Source organism: Hetaerina americana, unplaced genomic scaffold (genome assembly GCF_022747635.1).
Source record: "Hetaerina americana unplaced genomic scaffold, ioHetAmer1.1.p SCAF_1, whole genome shotgun sequence".
Classification (NCBI taxonomy): domain Eukaryota; kingdom Metazoa; phylum Arthropoda; class Insecta; order Odonata; family Calopterygidae; genus Hetaerina; species Hetaerina americana.
This window is the reverse complement of record NW_027286069.1, coordinates 104,013,416-104,026,718: the sequence shown is the minus strand read 5'-3', so window position 1 is coordinate 104,026,718 and position 13,303 is coordinate 104,013,416. Positions and strand designations below refer to the sequence as shown.

At 38.9% G+C, this 13,303-nt stretch overlaps 2 protein-coding genes across 2 annotated transcripts in view; one reads left to right on the top strand and one right to left on the bottom strand.

The window, feature by feature from the left end:
• LOC139695520 (14 kDa phosphohistidine phosphatase-like) overlaps nt 1-13,303 on the bottom strand; it is a 549,412-nt gene that overhangs the window by 466,780 nt on the left and 69,329 nt on the right. The window lies entirely within an intron of this gene.
• Nucleotides 1-13,303, top strand: part of LOC139686909 (phosrestin-2-like) — a 389,694-nt gene that overhangs the window by 324,002 nt on the left and 52,389 nt on the right. Inside the window, exons 2-4 of the mRNA XM_071583976.1 lie at nt 1,585-1,650; nt 7,698-7,833; nt 11,341-11,490. Coding sequence (XP_071440077.1) covers nt 1,585-1,650; nt 7,698-7,833; nt 11,341-11,490 — 352 coding nt within the window. The remainder of the gene's footprint in view (nt 1-1,584; nt 1,651-7,697; nt 7,834-11,340; nt 11,491-13,303) is intronic.

The window sequence follows — 13,303 nt, the reverse complement described above, 5'->3', positions numbered from 1 at the left end:
GACACACCTGCACTGTATAAGATGAGTGGGCGATGTGAGAGCAAAATCAAGCAGCCGAGGAGCAAGGAAGGCATTTACATGGGCAGGTGAGGGATATGATGCCAACGACCAGGCGCCGGTGACACGTGTCAAACATCCAAAAATTGGCTCCCATCCAAAAATATACTAGTAATCATTGATGAACGTCTTATAGAAATTGAAGGTCACGTCGTTTAGAGGATCTGGCAAGCTCATGCAAGGGGAAAAAGGTCAAGAACCACTAAAGCGAATTGCCAAAGATAACTTTGAAAGCTGTGCATAACAATCTTCTTCACTCAACTGTGCCAAAGGCGAGGCGGGAAGGGAGAAGGCGGGCGAAGGGATGGGAGGCGGAGAGGAATAAGGACAAAAGTGACGAAATCAGGTTTCCACTCGGGAGAGCGATTTGACTAATGGGGTTCGAGGAGTGGATGAAGCCAAGGAGATCGAGAGAAAAAGAAGGAAGGAAGGTGGAAATATGGTTGGCATGACAGCGGGGATATGAAGTCATTACGTAACAGGAAAATATACAAGAATAGCAGCTGACGCCTACCTAAGGGCAGAAAACTTGAGAGCATATAATAATAACAATATTTGGCAGAGCACATTGAAATAATGGGTTTACTAACTTATTGATACATATAATGCACACATGAGAGAGAATATGTTTATAAATATCCACATTTCTGGGAGTGAATAAATCACTAAAACGTCAATCACTACAATTTTGAAAAATATTACATAAAACACATTATGTGACCTTCTATAGCAGAGGTATTTCATTTACTAAACTAAGTTTGAGTATTTTTTTATGATAGGTGCAAAAATAACCCTTCGAGTGACTGAATAAAATTTGCACGAATTAAATACGCGAAATTAAGATTAACTTCAACGTATATCCTAAATTGCGGTTTATTTTAGGAAGATCATGTAGTTAAATGATACCCCTCGGAGATTAATCAAACGGATTCCGAGAAGCAGTTCGAGAAATTTACTCTCGAGCGGGTCGAAATTAACGACTGCCACTCAAAACGTCAATTCTCGTTCAAATAATCGAATCTCCTTAAATTGGATTCCTAAAGAAACCGAAACAGGTACTTAATCACACTGAATTTTAATTTAAAAATAAATAACTATACAACATCTTTGTGACTGAACGTTTCCGTTTTCACTAAGAATTGCCCTGGAACGCAAGGACGCGGATTCTACGTGTATTTTATGGAAAAAAAATTAATTAATTTCTCCGCTACCCCTATTCACGAAAATGTCCGAACAGGTATCATTTTGGATTCCTGGCGAAGACGGCGGAAAAAAGTTAAGAACTAAATACCACATTGCAGAACCTTATTGGCAATAGGCAGTACCCACTTGCTACTTTTCACACATTCAAGGAGAAACTCATGGTGTCTAATATAATTTAAATAGAAACGATCAAACGAAGAAATTATAGCGAAAAAGGGATATTTCATATCAAATTTCAATGTCGAGTGCATGAGCAATATCAATGTACAACAATATATTACTTTTATAACTTTATATAGTTATGATATTTTTTCCTTTCAACAGAGTTGCCGCTAGCGTGGGGGAAGGATCTAAAACAAGTGGACCGGAGCCGACAGTTAATTCGCAAAGGTAAGTAATAAGTGCCATCAATACACCAAATGAAGGTTATTTTGAAAATCAGCAGACGGTAGACAGGAAATCTTAGGGTTAACTGCTTCAAATGTGCCGAATGGGAGGCAATGATGAACTTCCGAGGAGTCCTCATGGAGTTTCCAAATCGCTGCGTTAACGCTCATCAATCCCCTAGAGAATTCTTAATTGCCATGGCAACAGAGGAAATAGCCTAGGTAAGTTTCGATGATTATTCCAAAAAAACGATTACGAGGAGAGGAAGGAGTGATAAATCATATCTTAACAGAATAAGCTTACATCCTTTCTGTATTCACTATTTCCAAATGTTCCACCAAAAATACGTGATTAAAAAATAAAAGTACTGCAGCACGCATTTAATGTTACTTTACAGTTCACCTTAAAGACCGTTAAATCTTAATTTACGTAACCATATTACTGCCATGAAATTAAATGAAATAAAACATTGCGAGTGAAAAAATAAAAGGAAGTATTTTTTTAACATTTAAATTTTTTCGGTCCACCCATTCCTAGCTAACATCTGTCGGGGGAGATTTACGTTATCATCTACGCTCGCACAGGAAGTTAGATTGTACATAAAGCGATTACAACATGGGTGAACATTGGATTTAGGGTCGGGTTACATTATTGTAAAAAACAACAATTTTAGATCAGCTATCTCATACTCGAAACTCAGTCGATATTTGGTCGACTGTGACCCTATTCCGATTTTCATACAAATGTATGAATACTACCTTGATCAAAAAGTTCCCGGAATAACCACCGTGTGGCGCTCCCATCGTTCCGATTTGAGTTCTGTTTTTTTTGTTAAATTGGTACATCTGTTGTTGATATTCCCTTTAAATCTTAGTGTCATAACTTGACATTTGCAAAAGTTACGTAGCCAAGAGTACATCTATCTCTGTGTGTGTTGGCCAAACGAGGCACTGAAGGAATCATACATTCTTCAGTGGTATCACTATATATATATATATATATATATATATATATATATATATATATATATATATATATATATAGTGATACCACTATACTATATATATATACTCAGAGATGACTCCACCACTATATATATATATATATGTATATGTGTATGTATACTTATGTGTATATATATATATATATATATATATATATATATATATATATAATATGTATATATGTGTACATACTACCTTGATCAAAAAGTTCCCGGAATAACCACCGTGTGGCGCTCCCATCGTTCCGATTTGAGTTCTGTTTTTTTTGTTAAATTGGTACATCTGTTGTTGATATTCCCTTTAAATCTTAGTGTCATAACTTGACATTTGCAAAAGTTACGTAGCCAAGAGTACATCTATCTCTGTGTGTGTTGGCCATTTTTTACAATTGCAGAAATGGATTTAAATTTGCAACAACGAACTTGTATTAAATTTTGCGTAAAAAACGGATTTAGTGGCGCACGGACGTTGGAAATGTTGGAAAAGTGTTTCGGCAACGATTCTCTAAAAAAAACGGTCGTTTACCAGTGGCACGAGCGGTTCAGAAGTGGTCGTGAGTCAATCGAAGATGATGAACGCAGTGGCAGACCATCGACATCGAAAGTCGGTGAAAAAATTGATAAAGTAAAAGAAATGTTGGTCAATAACCGCGAATTAACCATCAGAGAAATAGCGGAGGACTTGAACATTGCCTATGGATCCGCCCAAGACATTGTGGTTAATGATTTGGGTTTCCGTCGTGTAGCAGCAAAGTTGGTGCCAAAATACCTCAATTTCATGCAAAAAAGAGACCGTGTTGACGTCGCAAAAGACATGATTTGCGAGGCTGAATCCGATCCCACATTCATCAAAAGGATCATTACTGGAGACGAGACGTGGGTTTATGAGTACGACACGCAATCCAGACATCAGGCAAGTGAATGGCGTTCACCAAATGAGCCGAGACCAAAAAAACCACGTCGTTTTCAGTCAAAAAAGAAGGCAATGCTGACGGTTTTCATGGATTACAACGGTGTAGTGCATCATGAATTTTTGCCAGAAGGCCAGACAGTAAACAAAGAGTATTATTTGGGCGTTATGAGACGTTTGCGTGAAGCAATTCGCCGAAAGAGACCAGAAATGTGGGCAGAAAACTCGTGGATTTTGCACCATGATAACGCACCTATCATTATTCGTAATTTTTTGACGAAAAATGCAACAAATACCATCCAACAGCCACCGAATTCACCTGATTTGGCTCCCTGTGACTTCTTTCTGTTCAATCGAGTTAAAAAACCATTACGGGGAACGCGTTTTAGCAGCCGAGAGGAAGTAATGGAAAAATCGCAGGAAGCACTGATGGACATACCGAAAACCGAATACAAAAAATGTTTCGAGGATTGGATCAAGCGCTGGCATAAGTGTGTTGCAGTCGATGGGGATTACTTTGAAGGGGACAATATAGATTTAGATGAATAAACTTGTATTTTTAATTTTCTGAATAAATTCCGGGAAATTTTTGATCAAGGTAGTAATATAACCAACTTAGTCTCACTCATTTAAGAAACTATCATAGCGATCTCCATTTCTACAATGACATTCCCTTACTTCAATCTCACCTATGACTTAGTGGCAGGCAGGGAGTTATTAGGCATGTGTTTATTATGATAAAAATCTTCTAATTGACTATTGTTCGATTTATGTACTGGTGAAAACTGTTATATTTCGGATTGATGGTGAAGGTACTTTTGCACGTTTTCAATTCTAGAGAAACCTTAAGAGAGGCTCTTCGAGAAATTATATGACCATGAAATAATCCTACGGCAAATTTAATCGCGATGGGTAAATGCTCAGCGACATTTTTGCTCATCAAGTTGCAATGTTATGACCGATAAATAACTAAAAAATTTTCATCGTTTATTGAATCCTAATTGAAAACTGTGCGCAAAAGATTATAACTTTGTCACAAGGACTTCTGAAATAGCAAAATCCGTCTTGAAAATTCTAGTTTCCACGTTCAATGAAATGTAGTTACATAACATGATATTCGTACGCATTCATCACTCTATTCGTACTTTCGACATGATACAGTCACACAAAACAACTATTCTGAAAAGATACTTTAAATTTTTTTATAAATAATAACTGTTTTTAATAAATATAAAAAAAATTGAAAGAAGTATTCACAACTCACATATAGGAATGGCCTATATAATCTCTATAAAGATGACCTTAAGCGAAGCTCTTCCGGAAAATTACGATCAGCACGCAAATGCATTACTTGTCCACCTGATCGCTTACGTCAGAACAAAGGCATAAAGTACACCACAGCATAAGTGAGCGATAAAATGTCTTTCCGTGTCTCAGAAAAACACACGTATGTGGCTCCACATATCGAGGGTGGATTTTCGTGCATTGCGCACGCGTGGGTCAAAACCCCATCCCTTGGAGGACCGTATTCAAGGAGCTGGCGTGCAGCCAATCCGCTTAAATGCAGCGCTGGGACCACCTGCGCCCCAAGTCGGCCAATCCCCTGAGTAACCCCCCATCTCTCCTCTCTCACTCTTTCACGAACTTTTCCATTTCACATTTCCTTACACGTGCACAGACCCAGCTCTCTTCGTTCCCTCCGCCTTTCTTTCTCCACTCCATGTTCTACGCTCTTACATCCCTCTTATCCCATCGCCATATCATAGAATTTGCGCCCTTACTGAGTGATTAAAAACTTTCATGACCGAGGCCGGCACGAGCTGATGAGGGAAATTTTCGATCTTATAGGGATGTACCGAGGGTGTAACAGCTGCTTGTGTTAGAGCCGAGGCATAAAATTTTGAGTGGAAGCTAAACAGCGACCGCGCAATTAGTTTTCGATGCTGGAATTGATTATGGCTGGAAGAAAAGATTTATGCTGTTTCCACATTATTTTGCTCTCTGTTTGGGGTTCCAAATTCCACTTTTTAGGGTGGACACATTTTAAAAGCAGATAAGATGGGCCAAAGCGAAAGTCTGAGCTGATAGCGATCGGGGCTAGTAATGAGGCGAATATTCCTGAAAAAAATATCCCGCTCCATCCACTAAGATGGCTGGGGGCGAAAGGCTCCCATTCTGTCCAGGTGGCAAATTTCAAATCACTGTAAAAACATCCCATTTAACAAGAATCCTAACATGTTCATTTGTAGAATGAAAGGAGGAAATAATTTGTGGGAATGAAAGAAAGATGGAGGATTTAAGTAATGTGTTAGAACTAGTTCATCTTCATCTAAATTCTCATCACCGTCTGGTATATTGTCAAAATAGTTTAGCACTAAAAGGTAGGATTCGGTTTAAGCCAAGGGAAAAGTTTTCCGCTCCTGCACGCTACTACACCATCCACTTTAAGTATAAGGAAGAAAAGGAGACGGGAAGGTCTCTTATACATGGAAACTGGGGACATTAATCATGTTCTCTAACCATACAAAAAAATAACTTTTCCCGGTTCTTTGAATCATTTTGAAAGATGATTTCCCTTATCAATCACTATGAAACGTGACAACTTTTTCACTTTCGAAGACGAAAAATCAGGCATATCTTTCACAATGTAACTACTTCCTTCAGAAATACTTTACCACGCACAAAATACGTAACTGCAATGAATGTAAACATATTTATACGGGGGGATCGAGATGGTGCGGGGGCTAACGTACTGGCTTCCCACCCTGAGGGCGCGGGTTCAAATCCCGGCGGTGTTGAATATTTTTCAGAGGTATCTCGATCCCTACTTGAGGTGCTTTGTGGAGGGCACTTTGAGTGCGTACGCCGTCCGTCGGATGGGACGTTAAGCCGCGGACCCCTTGGCGCCTTTCGTAAAGAGTAGGCTAATGCCGACGCCGGGTTTCTCTCCACCCTTCATCCTTTCCTATCCATCCCCTATGGCGCAAATGACCTTAGCTGTCGGTCGCCACCCCTCAAAACTACTACTATATTTATACGGGAGGTAATGAACAAATGCCGTTGCCCTATGTAATTCAATGACATTTTTTTAAATTTCGGTCCATGGTTTTCAAAACCAGACCATGCACTCACATTTCAGAAAGTTTAAGCTTCCGGCCTTTTTCAGTCGTCGTCAGCCTGGAAGGTTTCGGGCGGAGGGAATGCGAGGGCTTGTGCAGGGAGAGCGCAGGGTGTGCTCCTTCCTTCCTTCATGCAAACCCACATAGTTCACTCTAACCGCAGGAGCGCGAGTGGCATCAGCAAACTTTCGACTATCGGGAAGGACTTGTTTATGCAAGAGTCGAACAATTTCGAACGGATTTCACTCAATTACTACTTGCGGCGGGATAAAAAAAAGCATAATTTTTTTGGTCGAAAATTCGGTCGACGCTGATCAACTCTGTCAGGAACCCGAGTTGGGGAGGGGGGATGTCGGAGAGGAACACGCAACATGATCTGCGTCGATTCGCCATATTCAGTGATGGACCGGAGGAAAATGGTGGCAGGGGACGGAGGGAGGAGGCTGGAAAAACTCCATCCGTCCGCGGATAGACTGCTTCGAACAGGAGAACGGTGGATATGTGCCATAACAGAGGTCCGGAGATAACTTTTTCCTCTCGCATCAATTGATTGAAGCCGAGCGACGGAAACTTATTCCATCCTCCCGTCCTCGTGATCAATCATGTCTGTTCGTCCGCGTGCTTACGCGCACGCCGTACCCAAGTGCGCTTTCCTTTCTATCATCGTTACGAAAGGGTTCCACAACCGCCATCCCTCGTGAATCAAATTTTCCTCGTCCTGTTTTATCTCGATGAACAGAAAAAATATTACTGTTCATGGAAAAACTCCTGTTTCGGCACTAACAAGAGTTCCACGTTTGATAACCCATGTACTACCAAAAGCTTTCGTGTCTTAAGACTGCGAGATTTATACTCAAACCTAGCGCACAAAACTCGAGTTGATGGAGGCGATTCAGTTTTGATTTTATATGACTCGTGAGTCCAATTTAGAGCATATTAAAAGAAAATATTATCGAAGAAAGAATTTCGTTCTTCAAATCGAGACAAATAATTAGATCCGATTACTTTTGCATTCCAGGGTTTTCAAGAAATCTTCGCCGAACAACAAAGTTACCTTATACGTCAGTAGTCGCGACTTAGTAGTGCGTGAAGAAGGTGTGGACTCACTGCAAGGGGTCGTCTTAGTGGATCCAGATTATGTACAAGACCGAAAGGTAAGTTTTCTCACCACGACTGTATGATTAATCAATGGTATTTTATTACAAATCAAATAATAATTACTAAGTTCAAGTTTTCCATTCGGCTGTCCTTCAAATGACATTTTTTGGAATTAATAAAATGAAAGACTTTAATAACAGCATCGCATTGACATCAATGGCTTTAATTAAAGCATTCTAATGGAAAACAGCATATATGTCCAAAATGTGAACATGTACTACAATTAAATGAGTGGTTATTTAGGTTGATATAGTTAGATTACTAATTACATATAATTAATTTTCACTACAAATTAAAGACCAGCAAATTTTTGAAGGCCTTCATATGTAAACAAAGGCTCAGATTCCATGCTGTCCTAAGAATTTAATGAGCCTAATTAACCACGCCACATACATACATGTATACGGCGTAGTCTACATACATAGTACGGCGTAACATACATAATTGTAGTTCCGATAGGACATATATTAGCATTTAGATATATGAAGCGTCATAGATTGTTTTAAGATAAAATTACTTGGAAGGGTGGATAATTTTGAATATATTTGTTGTGTCGACTTTGGAACTGCAGTAAGTCATGCGACTGCGCGGGAGAGTTTCAGATGAAGAACCTACGTTTTCCCAGGACGGGGTGGTATGAATGATTAAAAGGAAAGGAATTCAAGGAATTTTTCGAAGACATTAGGTTTGAAATACATGCAAATTTCGTGCATTAAAATAGATTAAAATGCAAATGTATTTTACGATAATTCTTTCAAAATTGCTAAAAACAGCCAGATAAATATACAGACTCATCATAGTAAAATAGAAAAACCTAAATTACAAGTAATAAATTGGAATAATGAATTAATAACAAATAATGACATGAATAAACGTACACTCCGAAGAAAACAATCAGAATTTTTTTTATTAAAAAATCCCTGACGATTTACCGCCCCCGATATTATCGGGCTGGCCGCAAATACAGGGAACCAACAAAAAACTATTTGAATAGCAAGTAACTGGATGTCTCATTCATGCAAAAATGGTTAAAAAAGGCAGGTGGGTGGTGAATCGAAATCATGCCTGAAGGTTTGAGAGACGCAATATTTCATTGGCTATGGATTCCCCAGTGACCTTTTGAGTTAAGTCAAGGAGACGATGGCCATTGGGGAATTTCTTCTTACAGGCATAAAATACGGAGCAAAAATTTACCACTCGCAAAGTTCCCTATTATTCTTATTTCCGACTCCATTCTCTATCTTCCGTCCGCTTAACAGCTTCCGTCTAAAGAGAAAAAGGAAGAAAGTCGGAAGGATGGACGAGATATAGAGCCAGATGGAGGGCTTGGGAAAACTTCTTTCGCTGAGAGTAGAGGACGAGCACTTTCTTGCCCGCCACCCGCATGGCGGATTGGAACAAACCACAAACATCGCTTCAATCTATTTATAAGGCCGGGATGAAGAGTTAGCCAACTCAGTGTCCATTCACATTCTTTCCTACATGGATGTATACTAGATCTCGTGATTTAAAGCGCATGATTTTTTAATGCTATTTATTTCCCTCTGTTTTCCTCCGGGAGGAAGTTTTTTTTCCTTGTGGGGTGCTTTATGAGCGTGTACTCATTCAGTGGTGAGTGGGGGGATGCACCCAAAGGAAATAAATCGGGGGCATTGTTGTGATGGGAGCATGATACAGGAGGCTATTTACGCGAGAAAATGAGGAGATGACATGAATAAGGAAGCAAGCCAAACGCCATTTGCATTCTTCCCAGGCCAGATCGTGGCGCGGCCATGCATGAGAACTGAGAACTGTTCTACGGGAACTAATAGCTAAGTTGTTTTTCGTGCAAGTTACAAAAAAATGTATACTAATAAGTAGCCTAATTAAAGAAATATCTCTCTAAAATTTAGATGCAAAAAAATTCTTCACCTTTCTGGTAAATAAGATTCAAATGAAAAGCATTATTCCATTTGAAAAAAGATTTTAATAAGAAACAATAAAAGGATCACTAAATTTAGACATAGAACTACTTTTCAGATTATACGATAGTTTGAACGGCCATATGTCTAAAAAGCTTTATTACCCACCTTTACTTCGCTGTTACAAAATGCTGATAGGTAATAACGATGAGTGATTAAAATCTACAAAGATTCTCATCCTTTTAGAATCAACACCACGCCCACAGTTGTTCATTTCTTCTGCATTGTTTTCTTAGGCACGCGTTTTCAAAAATATGGATGGATGATATCAAATAATGGCACATAATCAAATAAATCTCAGACATTTTCCACAAACTATCTCTAGCGGAGTAAACTTTAAACTTTACAACATTTTTTAACAATTAACGAGTGTAAAGGAAATAACGTAGTGACCCCTTGGAGATCGAAAACTACACAAATACGATGAATTATTTATTAACATTTTTGGAACAGAAGCCTTTTTAGATTGGCAACACAAGTTACACAATCTTTCCCACGTACATTCGCAGTATTTCAATAAATCAGAGAAAAATTAGGCATTCGCAGTAACATTCAGTGGGCTTTGGCCATGGGGAAGGCAATTGCAGTCAGTAATCTTCACAGTTACACAGGGTCGAAGATTTTAATAATTAATTTAAGGCTTGTAGCAGAAAACGCTTTCACTCAATGATTAAAGTAAAACACGCTATGTACTTCTCTGAATCTGTCTTCAGAATACAAGCCCTTAAAATCTGGAAAGATGATGGAAAGATAATTTTATTTTTCTACTCGATTTCCAAAACCGAGTGATGGTAGCAATTAATAATGGGCTAGCAATGAATTCAGAACAACAACAGCGAACAAGGAATATCCATAAAGACCAAATTCAGTTTGTTTTTCTTTCTTTTTTTCCTACATTTTTCAATACATCATTTTGCAAATGCTATAAAAATTTACAACAGTACGACTGAAATATTTTTACTTATGGAAGAATACTTGATATTATGCAATCAAAGAATATCAATTTTTAATTGAAATCTGTACGCTAACGATGTTATATGAATTACCGAGACCATATGGAATCACCAAACATGCAACTTTCCCTTTAAATTACTGTATTCGAGAAAATTAATACATCATTTAAGGATTTAGATTCAAATATGTTATTGAACAGTTTATTTTTCCATTGCCACAATACTTTACGCACAGTATGTATGAAGCAAATAAATATTAACATTACAACATTAATTTGGGGTAGTCAAAATGTTTTGCTCAAGCACCCTAGACCAAACGTTCTAGGGTGCGGGAGAGAGATTAAAGCGGAAGAAAAATATAAAACGCGAGAATTTATAATGAAAAAAAATAACTTTGATTAGTACTAATTTCGTATTGAGGCAAGTCTGTTTATCCAACCCCAGTTCAAACAGTCAGCGGGAGACCGTTTAAATACACGCCACTCAGACGATAATAGCACCCCATTTGTTCCAACTTAGTAATGCATGCTAAAGCGATCCATACACCATCATGATAACGGACTAAGTGCAATGATAATGTCATCCACAGGTTTACGGCCAGGTAACTCTGACATTTCGCTACGGCAGGGAGGACGAAGAGGTTATGGGGCTGAAATTTTGCAACGAGGCCATCATGGCCCTGGGTCAACTCTACCCCCCGCACCCCCACGCCACGCCACGGACGCTGACCCCGCTGCAGGTAAGTGCGTGCATTTCGAGCTTCCCGCCCCTTGCATGCAGCCAGCGCCTCGGGCCACCCCTCGTGGCAGAGAGGCGACGTTAATGGCATTATGCACCGAGAAGTAGAGCAGGGAAGGTCTCCATCCGCCGAGACTGCACGACACAAGACCCAAATAGATTTGTAGCGTGGCGTACATTTCGCAGGATTGATGCCACTCCTCTTTTTAAGTGTCTAAAAGGTTAGTGGGTTATTTGCTCTTTGAGAGATGAGATTTGATCCAGTCGATTGCAAAGATATTCGACTTGAGTGACATCGAAATAATCTGATTATTGTTAGTTGATAGTTAAGCCTTCCCTCGGGAACTGACAATGATCTCCCCACCTTCGTGAACTTTCAACACGAGAACTCGGTTTCCTTCAAATGATATATATATATGGATGCTTCTGGGCCTAGTTAGGGTCAAACTTAAACAAAATACCATGTCTGATGCATGATAATGCTATTTCTCACTCAAACTGGAACGAGGAATACCAAATGAAACAGTTATGCCAATATTGAATGCGAATAAATTCAAATTTCAGAATTTTTGCAAAACAATACCCACAAGCGTACCTGGTTTGTGTTTTAAATGGGACCTATTTAACAGTGTAATATACCTTCTGCAAAGAAGAAATAAGAATTTAAAAAGGAAACTCGAATACCGTCGAAGACACAAATATTAATCAATTACCAAACCACAATAGCTTTAGTGTTCATTGCTTTTGTCGGTGCAAATTAAGGAATAGTAGGTCATTCGAGAAGCACTGAATACGACAGAGGTATTACGTGTAACACTTTCCCAAATAGTATTCAACTCCGTGGTGCGATAAAAGATCTGTGAGTCCCCAGTATATAAAAAAATCTGCAATTTTGCATAACTTATTATAAATCGATGTTACAAAATTACGAGCACCCTTTTTTAAAATTTAATGTGCACCATGTTTAAATTTTTTCAAGCACCCCATTTTTGCTTGAACCTTGGAAAATCGGTGCATAGACTGCCAAATAGAATGGTTAGCGAAAGTATTTGACATTTATGACACCTTAAACGGGAAGGCGTGAGCAATGCTAAGAGAGTTAACTTCGAAGGGCATGAGCAAGTATCTTTCATCAAGTGAATCATTTCGTCACATTCTTCATGGGTTGTAAAAGTTCGGTAGATGGTGATTTATTCATTCTCAAATTCCAAACCCAAAGGCAAAGAGAAAGAGAGAAAGTGAGCAAGCCCAGAAAAGATCTATCCGTGAATGAGGATTACCTTTCCACCATTGTTTGACCACCTGGTGAGAATTATAAATGCTAACCATTTAAACTTAATGAGATTTATTTATTTTATAAGAAAGCTTAATTCTCCCAAAAATAATTTACGCTAAAAATATTGGAAGTAAGTCACCCTAAACGAAATTCTTCGATGAATTCGAAGAGATACACAGTACGCACCTAGTGAAGCATTAAGTTCAAAGCTACGAGGATATGGAGTGGAAAAAAATATCCGGAGACAAAAAATGGAACGCAGATGACGCAATCTCAGTGTGGAAGAGACTTTGGATTCAAAACTTTTCTGCAAAGTGATACGGAGCGACTTTTACGAAATTCACCCTGTGGGAGCTTCTTCCAGGTACTGTCGCATTGTATTCCACGGAGAAAAAGAAACGAAATGAATGGCCCCCCAAGTTTTGCTTGCCGGTGACAAATGGTTAGTCAGGCGACTCGAGATAATCACCAGGAAAAAAAATTTCAATGAGAATTCAGCCTTATGTTTTTCTCAAAAAGCGTCTTTCACATGCAGTAC